We start from the raw sequence: 19,188 nt of genomic DNA on the forward strand, positions 1-19,188 counted from the left end.
GTGAGCCTGGGCAAGTCACTTAATCTCTTTCTGGCTCAGTTTCTTTATCTGTAAAATAAAGTTAATAATAACAGCTGTGTCACGACCTGTGGCAATAACAACACATAGGGAATGGTTGTTTCTTTCCTTCCTTCTGTTACACCATTGGAGTTTTGGTTGGCATCCATATGACCATATGTTTTATCATCATTTTCAAACCCATGAGTAAGGTTGCTATATGTGTCTATCAAGGAGACACAATTTCCTTCCCCCTGTGAATTGCAGGCCACTGATAGGTTTTTCTTGATCTCATGAAGGAAGATTCTGTTGTTGTGAGGGTGGAGAAGTCTTAGAGCTGGGAGAAATAGAACAGAAACAGAAGCATCCCAGCCTCTACTAAAAGCTCGGTTTCCTTTGGGGAATCTGCCCACCAAGCATTGGCCTTTCTTGCCTTGAAGCACCCGTCTTTTTGGTCTCTGCTCATAGACTCCAAATTAAAAACCTCTAGACTGGGTGATTTCCCTTCCGCCTCCAAAATTCTGTGATATTTGAAGAGGTTAAAGGGTCCCCTTAACATCTAGTTCTATCAGTGCTTCCAGTAACTAGAACTTTGGTGAAACATGACCCAAAACCAAAAATTAAGTCAAAAAAAATCTCTGAGTAATCCAAGTAGAATACATCTTGAAAGCTTCATGGGAACAGCTAGGTGGCTCGGAGATTGATAGCCAGGCCTAGAGGTGGAAGGGCCTGGGTTCAAATCTGGACCCAGACACTTCACTATATAGGCAAGTCACTTATCCCCCATTGCCTCGTCCTTCCTGCTCTTGTGCCTTGGAACTAATAATACAGTATTGATTAGAAGACAAAAATTAAGAGTAAAAAAAAAAGGAAAGAAAGCTTCACCACATGTAAGAACTCCTTATTCTAACTGTGTGCCTGACATGACCTCCTCCATGACGGAGGACCACATGTTTGGCCAGCATAGGTCTCCATGCCTTATGCCCCCTTGGACATTAAAGATCAGGGCTATCCACCAAAATGATCCTTGTAAAATATTGCAGACTCTTGTATGATTTAAGCACAGCAGACACACGGTTGGAGGAGAGCCGTTAAGGTGTTTTTTTCTCTGCCTTTTTTAATCCTCCACAGACCAGCTACTCATTACATGTTCTCTCCAGCATTAGAATGTGTGCTCCTTGAAGGAAGGAGCTGGTTATTTGCTTTTCTCTCTATCCCCAGCCCTTAGGACAACGTCAGCTTAATAGATGCTTGTCAACTGACGTACAGTAAGGACAATGAGATCTTGTATTCTCGGCCTCTGCCCATCAGTCGTGAGGATGGCATGAGAACGTGTATGTTGCTGCTGTTGTTCGGGGGTTTTTGTTTAACAAAGAGAAAGGCTTCTCCTCGTCCTCCTCCGGCCCCGTTCTTGAGTGCCCGCCGGGGGGAAGGTCTTGGGCTGCCACTGACGGTGCCTGTCGCCCTCCTGCAGAAACGCCGCGGCAGCCCGTGTCACCATGGTGATGCTGACCAGTGTACCCCTGACAGCAGGGGCTCCACGAGAAGCAGCAGCCTGGAGGAAGAGGAAGAGGAGGAAGAGCTGACCCTCAAATACGGGGCGAAGCACGTGATCATGCTGTTTGTGCCTGTCACTCTCTGCATGGTGGTTGTCGTGGCAACCATTAAGTCAGTCCGCTTCTACACGGAGAAGAATGGACAGCTGTGAGTCAGCCCTGTACATGGTGCACTTAGGCTAGAAAAATGTGCGTGTGTGTGTGTGCGTGCGTGTGTGTGTGCGTGCATGTGTGTGGCCAAGCCAGGTAGTGTGTATGTGCAATAGTCACTGAGGCAATTAGATGGCACCTTTGGGACACTGGACTTGGGAGTCAGGAAGATTTGAATTCAAATCCTACTTACTACGGCTAGGCAATGTCAATTTACTGTCTCAGCCTCAGTTTCCTCATTTGTAAAATTAAGGTCTTGGGCTTGATGTGTTCTAAGGGTCCTTCTAGCTCTAAATCTATGATTCTGGGGGGCAGCTGGGTGGCTCAGTGGATGGAAAGCCAGGCCTAGAGATGGGAGGGCCTGGGTTTAAATCTGGCCTTAGATACTTCCTAGCTGTGTGACCCTGGGCAAGTCACTTAACCCCCATTGCCTAGCCCTTACTGCTCTTCTCCCTTGGAACCAATACACAGTATTGATTCTAAGATGAAGGTAAAGGTTTAAAAAAAAATCTGTGATTCTGTGATCACTACTCACTTATTGGGGGAGGGGGTATATAGCCAGCATATTATACCAGGCCCTGCAGGAAAAATAAAAAAGTCTGTCAAAGGGCACAGCCCCTGCCTTCAGGATGAGAAGGGAGAGAGGATATACTCATGTGAGGTTTGAGAGCACTTAACCAAACAAGTGTCAGTTTATACAGTTAGTTAACATGAAAGGTAGCAATAAGTAAGGGAATTGTTTAGGGCTGTGTGGCTTACTACGTGCAGTGAATATGTGTGTTGGGTTGGGAGTAAAGGCAGAGAGAAAATGAATGGACTGAATCAATTTGGAGTCCTCCACGTAGAGATCAATTAAACTATTACAACTAGGAGACCCCTCAGAGATCATCTGGCCCAGTGGTGTCACACTCAGCATGGAACCTGGGCCACTAATTAAATCATACCTGCAGGTGACAGAGTAACCTTATTTATGCTCTATTGTATTCGTGTTTATTTTGTAAAATATTTCTCAATTGCACTTTGATCTGTTCCCAAGAGTTTGACACCTCTGATCTAACCCAGTTCCCTTGTTTTACATGGAAAGAAACTGAGGCCCAGGGGTTACATTATTTCCCCAAGGTCACAGAGAAAAGTACCAGTAGAGAGGGATTAGAGTCCAGGCCAGTGCTCTTACCTCTAAAACACATATTTTAAAGAACCTTCAGCCTGAGTTTTAATCTTAGCTAAGGCAGAAACTTTGAGAAAGGCATCCCATCCATCTGCCTCCTGTTCAACTAAACCAATCAATGGACTGAAATGTGAAGTGTCCTAGACCAAGGAGTTGGGTGAATTCTTTTGAAATTCTGGGCCCTTGTGGAAGACAAATGCTGCCCGATGATGGTGGGTGCTTGACTAGACAAAGATATGGAGAAGTAGAGGAAGAAGATTGGGGTGGGGGAGGAGAGACAGACAGACACAGAGACAGAGAGACAGAGAGAAGGAGAGGGAAAGGGAAAAGGAGAGGGAAAGGGAGAGGGAAAGAGAGACAGGAGGAAGGAGGAAGGGGAGGGAGACAGAGACAGACAGACTGTCAGAGAGCCAGAGGAGGAGAGAGACAGAGAGAGGGAGGGAGGGAGGAAGGCAGAGAAAAAGAAAGAGACAGAGACAGAGAGAGACAGACAGAGAGACAGAAGGAAGGAGGAAGGGGAGGGAGACAGAGACAGACAGACAGAGAGTCAGAGAGCCAGAGGAGGAGAGAGACAGAGAGAGGGAGGGAGGAAGGCAGAGAAAAAGAAAGAGAAAGAGACAGAGAGAGACAAAGACAGAGGGAGAGAAAGAGAGAGAGACAGAGAGAGAGGAGTGTGTGTGTCCACATATGCTGGAGGAGAAACGATTAGATGTAGAAAGGCCTTGAAAGGGAGAACAAGGGTAGGAGACCAATAATCCTTTCTCTTTCCCTTCAGAATCTACACGCCATTTACGGAAGACACCCCCTCCATCGGTCAGCGCTTGCTCAACTCGGTGCTAAACACCCTCATCATGATCAGCGTCATTGTGGTCATGACGATATTCTTGGTCGTGCTGTACAAGTACCGCTGCTACAAGGTGAGGGAGTGGGGGAGGCGGGGCCCCTCTGGGCAGGTGCTCAGCCAGGGGCAGGGGGAGCTCTGAGAGCCAGAATCAGTTCTTGCCCAACCGTATGCTTTCAGGCTGCTTCATTTCTACTCAAATGGTTTGCATGCATATAATATCCACTGAATGTATGTCCCGTGTCGTTTCTACGCCATGTGTACGTGTGCATGTATCATTGTGCACTATTTATGTGGGTGCATCTGTGTGTATGGACCACAGTATATAGTCTCAAATAGTCACATCAGTCGGAGGTCTCATCCGTCTGGGAATTCCTTCCAGTGATGCGCACCCCCCCACCCCCCATCCATCCGTGCCCAGCCTGGCAATTCTTGCCTTTGTCTGCAGAAAGTTTGGAGTGGGGGTCCACTCCGCATGCTGAATGCCTTGGGCACGGGCATATCCTGAACCCAGAGACCTCAGGGTGAGGCACTTGCTCCCCTTGGCCTCGCCCTTACCCTTCTCTCTTAGAGCTGTTACAAAGGCAGAAAACTTAAAAGAAAAAAAGACACATATACACAATAGACATGTGGCATTTTTCTAGCTCTTTGAAGGTTTACCAAGTGACCTGGATTCAAATCTGACCTCAGACACTTCCTAGCGGGGTGACCCTGGGCAAGTCACTTAATCCTCATTGCCTAGCCCTCACTGATCTCTTGCCTTGGAACCAAATCATGGTATTGATTCTAAGATGGAAAGTCAGGGTTTGGGCTTTTTTTTTTTTCTTAAGTGCCTCTGATTCTCAGTCCAGGCCTTTCCCCACTATACCACAGGTTCATTTTTGTCTTCAGATGCCTAAATGAAGCCACTTGCTTGTGGGAAGGATAGCCAGTGACTGTCATGTAGGATTTGAACCCACACCTGCCCCAATTACAGGTTTGGTGCTCATGTGTTTGTTATATGCCCATGCACCCGCATGCATGTCTCCACCCTCCCCCAGGTGGTACGGTAAATAAAGCACTGGGCTGGGAGTCAGGAAGGCCTGAATTCAAATGCAGCCTCAGACCCTACCAACTCTTTGACCTGCGCAAGTCACTAACCTCTGCTGGCCTGAGCTGTAAAATAGACATCATTTTGTTGTGAACATCAAATGAGAGAACGTGTGTATTCTCGCTATCTTGCACACAGTAGGAGCTATAGAAGCGCCTGTTATCCGTGTCCTCGTCATCATTCTGTACACATGTAAACCATCTGCATATATGTGTAGATATGTATATATGCATATGTGTGTCTACATAGATCTATCTGTCCGTCTATCTACGTATCTGTTTTTATAGAAGACGGTAATTGGATGGAAAGAATACCAAATGTGGAAATGGGACAGACCTAGGCTCAAAGCCTGCTTCTGACAACACACACACATACATGCCTGCATATGGAACCGTACACACATATATCAAGAGAGTCTTTTTTTATCCTAGATTCTAATTTCATTGGTATAAGAAACACTGAAAGGAAACTCCTTTTATCAATATAAATTGGCAGCTCTGTGTGTAGACAGATATGCATCTACATAGCAGTGTGTCGATGCACACATATACATGCATGTCTGTATACATACGTGTGTGTGTTTCCCAAAGGCATAATAGAACGCTTACTTTGGCAGTCCTTTCTATATTGTGCTGAATAACCAAGGCCTTTGTTCTAAGTGAGCCACCTCCCCCTGCACGTAGACACAAGGGTAAGTGACTTTCTTAGAGGTTCCATGCAGGGCTTGACCCCAGGTTTCCCTAACTCAAGGCAGCTCTCTGTCTACTCTGCCAACCTACGCATCACCTACAGGTATCTGTACCTGGACAGAGGCAGCAGCTGCCTCTACCACCTGACAATTCATATTTAATGCTAGGCAGAGTCAGGATTTTTGAATCTTCCCCATTTTCTCCTCACAGCCCTTTCTGAATATGTTATGCAGTATTACTGGGCTATGGTCTCTTAAAATATCCTATTTGATTTTCCTTTTTTTTTAATCACCCAGAGTTTCTCTTCCCCAATTTTAAAAGTTAATTTCTCCATTGTTTCTCCTTATAAAGAAGTGGGTTGTTTTTTTTTTTTAAAGGCTCCTGACTGCCACAGCTGGTTTTATTTTATTTTTCATTTTTATTTTCCCATTTCCCTTTCGAGGTGGTTCTATACAGATTCCACACTGTGATCTGAGAGGCTTTCAGCCTCTACTCCAAGGGCCATTTCATCTAGGAATTCTCTCATTGTCTCAGACAGTTCCAGGCAGTGTAGCTTCATCCAGACATAATCCCACATCTGCTTGTTCTCCCTGTAGATTTGGGGACTTTGGGGGACAATGGCTCCACAAATACTTTCTCTTGTTAAGGAATATACAGGATTTTTTACTGAAGTTTTAAGCCATTAGAGGCCTTAGACATCATTCATCTAGTCCAGTCCTTTTATTTTATAAAGGAGAAAATTAAGGTCTTAAAGGATGAAATCATTCATCCCAGTCACATAGCTATTTTATGGTACAGTAGCCTTTGCTTTCTGGCTTCCAGTCTATTGGTTTGTACCCAAGAACTAGATTTCTAGGAATACCAGAAATTTGTGTTCCTAAATCATCAACTACTAAAATAAATATTACCAATTTTGTAAATATAAAATAAATTTTTAATAATTATCAAAATAGAGAAACAGACCTTTAACCCCTTTAGGTTGTAATTGAGTATGTTGAGTTTCAGGGTCCTCCCACCTTCTCCAGACTTATTCCATGATTCTTTCCCAATTCCTGGTTTCATATATATATATATATACATACATACCCTTATTTCTGTCTTAGTCATATCTTTTAAGACAAAAAGGCAAAGGCTAGGCCTATTTTCCTTTGAAGGAATTAAAGGTGACATGTGAAGCAGATGCCTCTTAGGAGGTAATAGTTGGTCAGTGTCTCTCAGGAGTATACTGTATGGATGCTGCTGCTGTGATGATCTCTGCTGGCTTTGCAGGTGGAAGGGCTAATCCCAGAGGGAAGTCCATTCCTCACTTAAAGAAGTTCCTTGCTTGCCCACCTTATGTTTCGCTTTGAGGTTGGGGAATATATTTCTTTTTTGATGATCTTTTAAAACTCTCCAGTTCCTCAGTGACCCTCCTTTATGAAAATTACATATTGTGGAAGTATTTGAAAGCTGATATGGTCACAGCAGCTCATGAAATCTGTCTTCTTTAGCATGCAATGATTGTAATCCTTGTTTGTGATTAAGTGATTAGTTTCTATGCTAAAGAAATCCCAAATGCCTTGAAATCTGTAGCCCTTTTCATTGTCTCCAAAGCACTTTCTACACATTATCTCACCAAAATCCCCAAAACCACCTAATTAGTGCAAAAATTATTATCCTTATTCCTTACAGATGAAGAAATTGAGGCCCAAAGAGGTTAAAGACTTGCTCAAAGTCATGTAGGTTGTACATGACAGAAATAGGATTCAGATCTAGATCCTCTAATTCCAAATCTAGTGTTCTTTCTGCCAACAGCACACTGGGACCCACCGTTGGTCCAGCCACACATACATATGTGTGAATGAAGGAAACACTTATTAAGCACTTACAGTATGCAAGTACTGCTCTGAGCACTGAGCATACAAATTGAAAATTGAGCCATTAGCCAGCATTCCAGGAGCTCCCATTCTTTTTTTTTTTCAGCAAGGGACACTTTTTAAAAAAAAATTATTTAATTAGATGATTTAGAATAATTTTCCATGGTTACAAGACTCGTGTTCCTCCCCTCTCCTCTCCCCACCCTTCTCCCATATCTGACACACAATTCCACTGGGTTTAACATGTGCCATCGATCAAGACCCATTTCCTTATTATTAATATTTGCACTAGGGTGATCTTTTAGAGTCCACTTTCCCAGTCATAGCCCCACCAATCCATGTGATCAAGCAGTTGTTTTTCTTCTGTGTTTCTACTCCCACAGTTCTTCCAGTCCCTCCAAATAGTTCTGGATCACTGCATTACCACTAATGGAGACGTCCATTACATTCGATTATACCACAGTGTGTTTGTCTCTGTGTACAATGTTCTCCTGGTTCTGCTCCTCTCGCTCTGCATCACTTCCTGGAGGTCGTTCCAGTCTCCATGGAATTCCTCCACTTTATTGTTCCTTTGAGCACAATAGTATTCCATCACCAACATATACCACAGTTTGTTCAGCCATTCCCCAATTGATGGGCATCCCCTCGTTTTCCAATTTTTGGCCACCACAAAGAGCGCAGCTATGAATGTTCTTGTACAAGTCTTTTTTCCTTATTATCTCTTTGGGGTACAAACCCAACAGTGCTATGGCTGGATCAAAGGGCAGACAGTCTTTTATCGCCCTTTGGGCATAGTTCCAAATTGCCCTCCAGAATGGTTAGATCAGTTCACAACTCCACCAGCAATGCATTAATGCAGGAGCTCCCATTCTAAGAGAGGAAGCAGTACCTATGGAGGGAAAGAACCCATTGTCCTCAGGGCCCAGGGCAGAGCAAATGGTAAAACATAGGAAATCAGAGAGAATGAAATGGGTTTGGAGATGTCAAATCCCTTTGTAAACTATGGAGACATATATTATGAGCTGTAACTACTATTATTGAGCTATTAATTGAGGTGAAAACACTTTGAATTAGAAGCTCTGTAAGCATGTAGGGTAGGTCATGGTGCTCTTGATTTGTTGCTGCCCAGATTGATCTTGTTTTGAGGTGCTTTTTAAAAAATCCTTACCTTCTGCCTTAGAATCCATATTAAGTGTCATTTCCAAGGCAGAAGAATGGTAAGGGCTGGGCAGTTGGGGTAAGGGCTAGGCAGTTGCCCAGGGTCACACAGCTAGGCTAAATTTGAACCCAGGGTCTCCCATCTCCAGGCTTGGTACTCTATCTAATAAGCCACCTTAGCTGCCCCTTAATCTTGCTTTAACACGACATTGTGGCAGTGTGGACATCAGCCACGTGCATTGTAACCCCCGCTGGTTGAGCACCCTGGCAGTGCCCTGGCTCCTGCCCAGTGGTTCTGCCTGAAACGACAAGCAAACCGAGAACACTCATTCATGGTGTAAACAGTGGTGTGTATTTCTGTTGTCCAGTTTATCCATGGCTGGTTGATCCTGTCTTCTCTGATGCTCCTCTTCCTCTTCACCTACATTTATCTTGGGTAAGTCTGCCAGTGAGGTCTGTGATTGTTCCGGGTAACTGTTTCATCCAAAGCGCTCCCTGAGATGAAGGGTGTAAAAGGGGGCCCAGGGAAGAGGAGGGATGGGCTTTTGGCCTCACAGCAGCCTTGCAGGTGTAGTAAGGAGCAATATTGTCCCCATTTTACAGATTAGAAATCTGAGGCAAAGAGAGATTAGACCCCTGCCCAGAGTCACAATGCAGAGGAGGGGGGTAGAAGATGGGTGCGGTGGGAGAGGGGCATGATCAGAGCCAGAGCATGGACCCATTCCTTCTGATCCCAAGAGCCAAAAGGTGCTTCAGCAGAGAGAGACTGTGGGAATGAAAGGAGCCAGTACTGCCTTCTCTCAGCTGCCAGAATGCCCTATAGATCAGCAGATACTTATTAAGACCCACTATGTGCCAGGTACTCCACCAGGCCCAGGACATTTCTCCAAATGCTTTCTTATGAGCAGATTATAATATATGTTGGTTGGCTCTGTATTATTTTAAATTCAGCCCCTGTAAAAATACTGTGGAGATGGGGACAGCTGGGTAGTTCAGTGGATGGAGAGCCAGGCCTAGAGATGGTTCAAATCTGGCCTCAGACACTTCCCATTTGTGTGACCCTGGGCAAGTCACTTGACCCCCATTGCCTAGCCCTTACCACTCTTCTGCCTTGGAGCCAATACACAGTATTGATTCTAAGACAGAAGGTAAGTGATGTAAAAAAAAAATACCATGGAGAGAGCCAACATGGCATAGGGAATAGAGTGCTGGCCTTGGAATCAAGAAGATTCAGGTTCCTTCTCTGACACCTCAAGTGTGTGTGACCCTGGGTAAGTCCTACTGTCAGGGCTGCAGGCAGCCATCTAAGACAAGATACAGAGGGGTGTCAACCTGTCTTGATGGAAGGGACTTCTTATTTCTACCCATTAAACCCAGGTCCAGTCCCAAAATTTAAGAATAATTTGAAACTTTAAACCTGATTAAGGGTTGTGGATTGAGAGTTGGAAAGAACCTCAGAGGAAGGCTTTCGAATCAAGCCCTCTTATAGTGGGGGAAACTAAGGCACAGAGAAATTGTGGCTGCTCATGATTGTAGAGTGTCATAGAAAGGGATTCATACCAAAAACCCTGCCAAACTCCAAATTATAATGGAAAACCCTTCCTGTTTAAGTTTTATTCTTTAGTCTAAAACTTGATAAATTCCAAATTTAGAAAATGATTGATTTGGGACATTATATTCTGTTTTGAGTTGTCTTTTTATTCTATGTTCTATGGGATCTAAAAAGGACCAGGAAGGAAGGTTTCCTAGGGGTCATGGGCAGCTAATGCTCAGGTAATACTTTGTTGTCCTGCTGATGAATAAATTTCACGTATCTAAAGCAGGAGTTCTTAACCTGGGATCAATGAAGAGAGAGAGAGAGAGAGAGAGAGAGAGAGAGAGAGAGAGAGAGAGAGAGAGAGAGAGAGAGAGAGAGAGAGAGAGAGAGAAGAGAGAGAGAGAGAGAGAGAGAGAGAGAGAGAGAGAGAGAGAGAGAGAGAGAGAGAGAGAGTGTGTGTGTGTTTATGGGGCCAGTAAAGTATATAGAGGAGAAAGAGGATATTATTAATAACAATAATAGTAACCAATATGGCATTTTAATATCCTCAAAGCATTTTATATGCATTATCCCATTTGATCCTTATCTGCACGGCAAGTGTTATTATTTACCCTCATTTTATAGTCACAGAAACCAACTCTCAGAGGAAGTGAGTGTTTTCCTTGAGTCACACAGCAAGTAAGCATTTGAATCAGAATTTGAACCCCAAACCTCCTGACTCTAACCAGTGTTTATCCATTACATCATTTGGAAATCAGGGAATTTTAAACTAGATCTGATAGAGCTGAAGGAATCAGTGTTTTCTCCTCCCTCCCAATGACTTCCCCTCATCTGCTGGTCTTGCTTTTCAGAGAAGTGCTCAAGACTTACAATGTGGCTATGGATTATCCAACCCTTTTTTTGGTCATCTGGAACTTTGGGGCAGTGGGAATGATTTGCATCCACTGGAAGGGCCCCCTGGTGCTGCAGCAGGCCTACCTCATCATGATCAGTGCCCTCATGGCCTTGGTTTTCATCAAGTACCTCCCAGAATGGTCAGCCTGGGTCATCCTGGGAGCCATCTCTGTGTATGGTAGGACAGCTGTGGGTGAGGGTGGTTGTCTTGCATGCCAGACAAGAAGGGTCAGATCCCACTCCTTTACCCACTAGAATGGAAGGTCCTTGAGGGTGAGGACTGGCACTTGTATCCAGGGGCTTACTGCAGCATTTGATATCTAAGAGATGCTTAACAAATGCTTCTTGATGGATCAATTGATTGGAATTAGTCTCTTAACAATCTCCTTGAGGGCAGGGACTGTGGTCAGTGCCCGGCACAGTAGGCATTTAACATGCTCGTGTCTAATTGAATTTTATAAAACACAAAAGGTGGCCTTTCTCTGAAGAGAAAGTAGAAGTCGATTCATACTTCATTTTTCTTTTCTCAAAACTGATTCTTTCAGGGTTGTTTTAGATTCCAACCTATTGCTGGTTCTTGGCACATGCCATAGATAAGGGCAGGAATCTATCTGGCAACCGGTAAGCTTTGAATAGGGGTTGAATAGCCAGGACAAATGAGGAAACCAGTATTCTTTATTTCTCCATTTCTTCTCCTTGATGAGGGGTGAGAGAAGCCTGGCTCTTCATTTATTTATACGAGTAGGAGGGAAGTTTCTGGGACCTGCTTGAGAATATTGACTGCTTTTCCCTGACAAAGACTTCTTGGTTTTCACAGATCTGGTGGCTGTGCTCTGTCCTAAGGGGCCCTTGAGGATGCTTGTAGAAACGGCTCAGGAAAGAAACGAACCTATCTTTCCTGCCCTCATATATTCGTGTAAGTGTTCCCCCCTCAGCCACTGCTGAGCAGCTTAGACCACCTGGGCATAGTTTTTGCTCTGCACCCTTTCCCTTTTGGCTTTTCCAATGCCAAAGACAATTTCCTGACTGTCTTTCCTTTCAAAATTATACCAAAGGACCCTTTTCCAAGGTCAGGGAGGGTGAGAGGAAGGGAGCGGAGTTGGTTACTCCTCTCTCTGATATCCAATGAGGAGTGAGCCTCTTTTTGATAACTGAAGACTTAAATGCATGCTCTTCTACCAGAATTGTAGTCTTAGAATTAGAAGCAACCATAAATGTCCTGTGATCTCTAGTCTCACGTTCCAGTGCAATTCTTCTGTAGCATTTGTGATGGAGGGTAAACAAGCTCACAGAGAGGGAAATCCCTAATGCTGTTGGATCTCTCTTTGCTAGGGAGTTCTTTCATATATTAAGCTGAAATCTACTGCCCAGGAACTTCCATGTACTGATCCCATATAGAAAAAGTCCAGTATGTTTTTGCATGACATCTACCTACATGGTTTCTTAAAGGAGTAAGCGATCTTAGATCTGGAGCAGAAGGGACCTTAAGGGCCATCCAGTACAACTGCTTCATTTTATAAATGAGGAAACTGAAGCCAAGGGTGGTTCAGTGACTTGTCCAAGGTCATATAGACGGTAAGTATCAGAATCAGGATTTAAAACTAGGTCTGGGGGCTCTAAAGCTCTTTCTGCTATAACTTTGTTGCCAAATCTGCTTAGTTCTCTGGACCTCACTTCCCTCATCTGTCACTGAGGAGTTGGGAGAGGTAGATGATCCATCACTATGGGTCACTTTTGGCTCTGAAACTCTTGCGGTCTGTGAATCTGTGAACCCCAAAGGGGAGTTAGGAGGTCAGGAGTCAAGGCGGTTACTTCAGTGTTCTAGTAATAGAGAAGGAAACCTGCCAAGTGGTTTGGGAGAATTCTGAATATTTAAGTGATGCAATAGCAATGTGATGGAATATTTTTGTGTTAGAAAATATTGACAAACATGAACCAAAAAAAATAAGGAAACACGTAAGCGTCAATTGAGCCTAGAATTATTCTAAAACAATAATGACAATAGGTTTATAAACACATAAGTGGGGAAGAGACTAGAGCCCTGGGGGCTCAGAGCGAATGCCATTTTATTGGTTTTTTTAAGTCTATATTATGTTATCATTGTTTTAATCAAATAATATGGTGGCCTAAGTATTATTACCACCCCCATTTTACAGAGGGGGAAACTGGTCCATCACAACTGATTTACAAAGAAGTGAAGAAATTTTCTCAGAATCACACCGGCTCCAAGAAACAAGGCCCCGGACTCAAATTCTGGTCTTTGTTTTCCAAATCCAGGGCTTTTCCCACTGAGTCACCTACCTTACATATCATTAAATACAGTGTACTGGAGGCAGCTCTGTGGCTCAGTGGATAGAGAGCCAGGGCTAGAGACAGGAGGTCCTGGGTTCAAATCTGACCTTAGATACCTCCTAGCTGTGTGACCCTGAATGTCACTTAACCCCCATTGTCTAGCCCTTACTGCTCTCCTGCCTTGAAACCAACACACAGGATTGATTCTAAGGTGGAAGGTGAGGGATTAAAGATATAGATATAGAAATAGATACAGATAGGGTACTGTAGTACAAAATAATTCATTAAGCACAGAGGAGAGGATGCAGCCACATTGATCATGGTCTTGTCCTGTGTTCCTCTTGCAGCCGCCATGGTGTGGACCGTAGGCATGGCAAAGGTGGACAGTCCAACGAAGGGAGCCCTCCCCAAGGACCAGGAGCAAGGTCAGTGCCTCTGCCACAGACCAACTGGCAGAAGGAGTTTCCTCCCCTGGGAGTGCCTTCTACCAATGAAATCACAGGCCCAGGCCTCCCTTCCCTGATATGGGCCCAGAACTCCTAGTTCCCTGCCTGACCCCTTTACTCTGCTGAAGCACAAGCATTGGTCTGGGCTAGAGATTTTCATGGGTAGAAAGGAGTCTTTCTAGGACTTGAGAGCTCCCTAGAAGTTACCCCGTGTGGATCAGAATGTGGAGTGCCCTGGGGCCTTCGAGCTCTGTGTAGCAGATTCTTTCCTTCACCAATAAGACCCGGATGAAAAAGATAAAGTATTGGTTAATCTAATTTTTTAAAAAAAGAAAGAAAGAAGAGAATCAGATTAACAATATCATGAATGAAAAGAGTGAGCTCACCTCTAATGAAGAGGAAATTAAAGAAATTATTAAGAGATATTTTGCCCAATTATATGACAATAAACATGGCAATCTAGGTGAAATGAACAGATATTTACAAAAATTAAAATTGCTTAGATTAACAAAAGAAGAAATAAAATACTTAAATAATCTCATATAAGAAAAAGAAATTGAAAGAGCCACCCATAAGATCCAGATGGCTTTGTTGGCACCCCACCATTGCTGGCACATTTTGGGTGTCCCAGAGAGCCCCCTGATTTCAGTTATTTTTGTTATTACCGAGATTTTCTTGGAGCCAAAGTCGCTGAGCCAGTGGGAGGGCAGGAAGAAGCCTGGGAAGGGCAAAGCATCAGGAAGGTGCCGGCCTGTGGCAGAGACGCCCATTTAAGCCCAAGGTCCAGTCCCCTGTGGGCCCTTCCCTGAAGGGTGGATTCCTTCCCCCCGACTGCCAACCTCTCCCTCCCCAATGAAAAGTCCTTCAGACTGTGCTTCTCATGACCTCTCAATCTTTTCTGTTTTTTGTTTGTTTTTTTTTTAATTTTCTGGCACCACTGATGCTTCTCTGTGTCTGCGAGCCCAGAGGACGACTGGAGCGACACTTCTGGGGACCATTCTTACTCTGAAACCTACGACTCCCCGAGGTGCACCCCCCTCCACGTGCCTTCCTATGCCGTGGAGGAGCTGGAGGAAGAGGAGGAAAGTAAGGTGGATTAATTTTCTCTAGCCAAGGGGGGGGGCTGGTGTCTGGTGGGTGGGAGGAGGAGGGGAGGCATTGCCTGGAGATTTAGGAGAGTGAGCTCACACACCTATATAGTGATCTTCTTCCAAAGGGAAAAGAACGGGAGCAGATGACTAGGAGCTCAGCTGCAGACTTCTAGGGAAAGCCGAGCTCCCCAGGCGTGGGGAGTGTTTCATTTTGTCTTTATTTTCCGGGTGTCCAGCATGGTCACTGGCATATAGAAAGTACTTGGTGATTAAAAAAAATAGAATCACTAATTTAAAAAAGAATCAATATTAAGCGTCAGTTCCAAGATACAAGGGTGGTAAGGGCTAAGCAATTGGATTTACGCGACTTTTCCAAGAAATTCCTGAGTCCAGATTTGAACCCAGGACTTCCATCTCCAGGCCTGGCACTCAGTCCACTGAGCCTGCCCCAGTACTAGCTGTACTAGTACTACCAAGGACTAGCTGCCCCAGGCCTTGGGAATTGTTGAATTGAATTGCATGTTTGTCCCATGGAAAGGTATGAAGTTGGTCCACGGAATGTGGGGCAAAGAAAGACGAGAATGGATTCTTTGGCTTCTTAAGAGACCAAAGAGACTGGGCGACAGAGGCTCGTGGCTGATCTTACAGGCAAATCTCAAAGGACTTTTACAATGAGGGCTGTCGTTATAAAGCATTCTGAATGATTCTTTAAAGCACGTCCTGGGGTCATAGCTTTAGAGCCAGAATGGGTCCGTCCAGTGTTCTCCATTTACACACGAGGAAACTGAGGCCAAGAAAATGTAAGCATTTTGTCCGGTGTCCCCTGGGCAGGGAATGTCAAGCAGGGCTTTGCACCGAGGCCCTCCAACTCCAAATCCCACGTCCCATGGGACCCCTTGTGAAAGTAATCCAATGACAGTTCCTTAAAAAATATTCTCAAGTTCGGTCTTTCCAGGCCTGTAAACTGGCTCACCCCGTTTAGACAGACTTGCAGAGAAACTGCTGTCCTGCATGGGCAGAGGGAGTTCTTCACCCAGATGTTCCCTGTATCCGTACAGTCAGCAGTCCAGTCCCCGTCCCATTCTCTCTCTTTCCGTGCCCGATCCGGCATTCGAGCCCCTCGTCTGTCAGCCTCCTGCCCCAGCCGGGTGTCCTTGAGGGAGCTGCCTGTCGATGTCGGTGAAGGCTCGAGGTGGAGGGTGCAAATCCAAGGCCGTCCTCGGTTTCCCGTCGCTGCTGCTCGCGGGGGATCCGTGTTTGGCGGGAAGTTGGGAGTGGCCAGCCGTGGGGCTGTTTCACGTTTCTTGGGCTCCTGAGCGCTGGGCGGAAGTGGCCGCACAGCAGAAGGCGAGCGAAGTCAGCCCTCCATTCCCCGAGGCAGCCCCACGGCTCCTCCATCAGCACCCGCCTGTGTGGGCTACGAGACTCACAAAGTGGTTTTTGTCTTTCCCCCGCAGGGGGCGTGAAGCTGGGCCTGGGGGATTTCATCTTCTACAGCGTTCTGGTGGGCAAGGCGGCAGCCACGGCCAGCGGGGACTGGAACACGACCCTCGCCTGCTTTGTCGCCATTCTCATTGTAAGTGGGGAGACGGCTGAGGGGACGCAGATACAGCCGTCCCCTGAGCCTTCCCTTCTGACCCAGCCCTGGGGGGTCTTCCATAGCGCTAGCTTCATTTTTGTGGCTGGAGAAAGGAGGCTCCGAGGGATCTCAGAATTGGGGCCCTCCGGCCTGAGCCATACACAGAAGGATTTCCCATGGTAACAAACCCAACAAGTGTCGTCCAGCCTTGGCGGAAGACTTTTTTTTTTTTTAGACCCTTAACTTCTATTTTAGAATCAATAGGGTATTGCTTCCAAGACAGAAGAAGGGTGAGGGCTAGGCAATGGGGGTGAAGTGACTTGCCCAGGGTCACACAGCTAGAAAGAGTCTGAGTCCAGATTTGAACCTAGGACCTCTTGACTCCTGATCTGGCTTGAAGACTTTCAAGCAGGAAGATTGAGGAAGTCTTCCAGCTTCCAAATTCAGGGTCTTCAAGGGTAGCACGTATTTAACGAATGTCAGGGTTGGGTTGAATGGCTCCCTTCCCATTCAGCAGCCGTTAGGAATCATCTTTGTAGGTGGTGCCATGCTAGAGGTGCTGCAGAGAGTCCCTGAAACACCCCCAACTCCCAGATATCCCTGAGTAGTTCATAAGAGTGAAGTGTGGGGGACAGCTAAGTGGCTCAGTGGAAGAGAGCCAGGGCTAGAGGTTCTGGGTTCATTTTTGGCCTCCCAACACTTCCTAGCTGTCTGGCCTTCCTGGGCTCTTGCTACAAGACTCACAACGTGAGTCACTTGGCCCCATTGCCCAGCCCTGAGCACTTTTCTGCCTTGGAACCACTACTTACTATCAATTCTAAGACCGAAGGTAAGAGTTTTTAAACATGAAGCACCAGCTGTGTGACCCTGGGCAAGTCACTTGACCCCCATTGCCTAGCCCTTACCACTCTTCTGCCTTGGAGCCAATACACAGAATTGATTCTAATAGGGAAGGTAAGGTTCAAAAAGAATGAATGAATGAATGAATGAATGAATGAATGAATGAATGAATGAATGAATGAGTGAATGAATGAATGAATGAATGAACAAATGAATGAACGAACGAATGAACGAATGAATGAACATGAATCAGATGGGTACCAAGGCCAGAGAGCTAACTAGAGATCCGCAGGGATTCCCTCGCTGTAGGAATGGACTTTTAGCATTTGCAGTCACATCATATAAGCGGGCAGCAACCCTGTTGGCCTTTGACAATTCCTAGTCAGACAGAACTTATGTGTTATTATTTGATTGCCTTCAGAGGTGGGAGGGGAAGTAGTAGAGGAGGTGTGTAAGTAGCTGAAGTGCTGTCCCGGAGGCAGGACGTCCCGATTTAAATCTGGCTTCCGTGACTCTGCCTCTGTCTCCCCTCCTGTCCAAGGAGGATCCTGAGAGCAGCTACCTTCCCCTGCCCAGAACTGTCACAAGATACCAGAGATCCTGTTTGCATAGCGCTTGGCCGCTCTTGAGATGCTCTCCGAAGGCTAGCTAGAAAGGTGGCCGCCTGGGGAGAAGGAGGGGGTTCTCTCATCGCAGAAACTTCAGCTCTGTGTGGTTGACTTTCCCCCGTTAGAAATGAGGCCAAAGCCACCTTGCAGTGCCAGCCCCAGGGGGCAGTGAGGCCTGGGTGAGCCTAGAGATGGGGATGTGTCCCCCGAAAATCCTCTCCTAAGACCAGGTGCCAGACGCTCCCCCGCTCCCCCAGCCACGCGGCCGCTCTGCAGCCTCACTCTGTCCTCCCCCCAGGGCCTGTGTTTGACGCTCTTGCTGCTGGCGGTGTTCAAGAAGGCTTTGCCCGCCCTGCCCATCTCCATCACCTTCGGTCTCATCTTCTACTTCTCCACCGACAACCTCGTGAGGCCTTTCATGGACACCCTGGCCTCCCACCAGCTGTACATTTAGAGCAAAGCTTAGCCTCTAATATCTGGAAACTAGGAAATTCCAACTCTCTGCAGTCATATAGTTTTACATATTAGTGCCATATATTTTTTAAAACTTTTTTTTAAAGAAGATGACAAAAAAAGTATTATGTGATTACTTCATGAGATTGAGCATCATTGTGGTGGAGTAGACTTGGGACTTGGGTTCAGATCCTGACTCCGCCACTAACTAGCCATGTGACCTTGAGCCTCAGATTCCTCCTTGGCAAACTGAGGGAATTGGGTTAAATGGTCCCTCCTGGCTCACATACCATAGAGGTGGCTAGGATGCGAACTTCAGACCTTTCCCCTTGGACCAGCACTCCCCCTGCTGGAGACCCAGGAGTTCATTCAGATGAACTAAGAAAAGAAGCCACCACATGTGGCTGTGGACCAAAGGGGATGGAGCTAGATGCCCACCTATACTTCATGGTCTGGAATTTCATGGAAGGGGGAATCTGAAGAAGATTGTGACAGAGTAGAAGCCCATAGAATATTCTCAGGAACCTAGATTAAGAGGCTGGTCCTGCCACTAAGAACAAGGAAGGCAAGATTTCCTCTTTCAGGAAGGAATGTTCACGATGTTTTATCAGTGATGTCATTTTTATTACCTATTGGAAATGAACCAATTCTTGTTACATTTCAGATCACTAACTGCTGGCTCATTGGCCATCGTGACTTAATACTAATAAACTTCCTAGATTCATTTGGTTGAAATGCTCTTTACCTCTTTGTAAATTGTGACATTCTCTGCGCGGCATCGTGGATCGAGAGCTAGCCTCGACGCCAAGTCTCCTCTCCACACGCCTGTCTGTGGGATCCTGAGCAAGACGATCATCTCTTGGGACCCAAGGTTGCAGCAAAGGTGCCAGCTTGCATTGGCGGCAGGAGTTTTCTCACCTAGGAGTTCTTTATAACAGTGAAA

The 19,188-nt window shown here is 45.7% G+C and overlaps 1 protein-coding gene across 6 annotated transcripts in view; it reads left to right on the forward strand.

The window, feature by feature from the left end:
* Positions 1-18,980, forward strand: part of PSEN2 (presenilin 2) — a 38,529-nt gene extending 19,549 nt beyond the window's left edge. For 5 of the 6 annotated variants that reach the window (XM_007481505.3, XM_056816025.1, XM_056816026.1 and 2 more), the window contains 9 exons: positions 1,472-1,701; positions 3,647-3,788; positions 8,874-8,941; positions 10,894-11,114; positions 11,754-11,852; positions 13,576-13,653; positions 14,641-14,760; positions 16,223-16,341; positions 18,091-18,980. In XM_007481505.3, the coding sequence (XP_007481567.1) occupies positions 1,472-1,701; positions 3,647-3,788; positions 8,874-8,941; positions 10,894-11,114; positions 11,754-11,852; positions 13,576-13,653; positions 14,641-14,760; positions 16,223-16,341; positions 18,091-18,246 (1,233 nt within the window). In that variant the 3' untranslated portion in view covers positions 18,247-18,980. Of the gene's footprint in view, positions 1-1,471; positions 1,702-3,646; positions 3,789-8,873; positions 8,942-10,893; positions 11,115-11,753; positions 11,853-13,575; positions 13,654-14,640; positions 14,766-16,222; positions 16,342-18,090 lie in introns of all 6 variants that reach the window. The other variant, XR_008916233.1, reaches the window with a different exon arrangement.
* The last annotated feature ends 208 nt before the right edge of the window (positions 18,981-19,188 follow it).

This window comes from Monodelphis domestica, chromosome 2 (assembly GCF_027887165.1).
Source record: "Monodelphis domestica isolate mMonDom1 chromosome 2, mMonDom1.pri, whole genome shotgun sequence".
NCBI lineage: Eukaryota > Metazoa > Chordata > Mammalia > Didelphimorphia > Didelphidae > Monodelphis > Monodelphis domestica.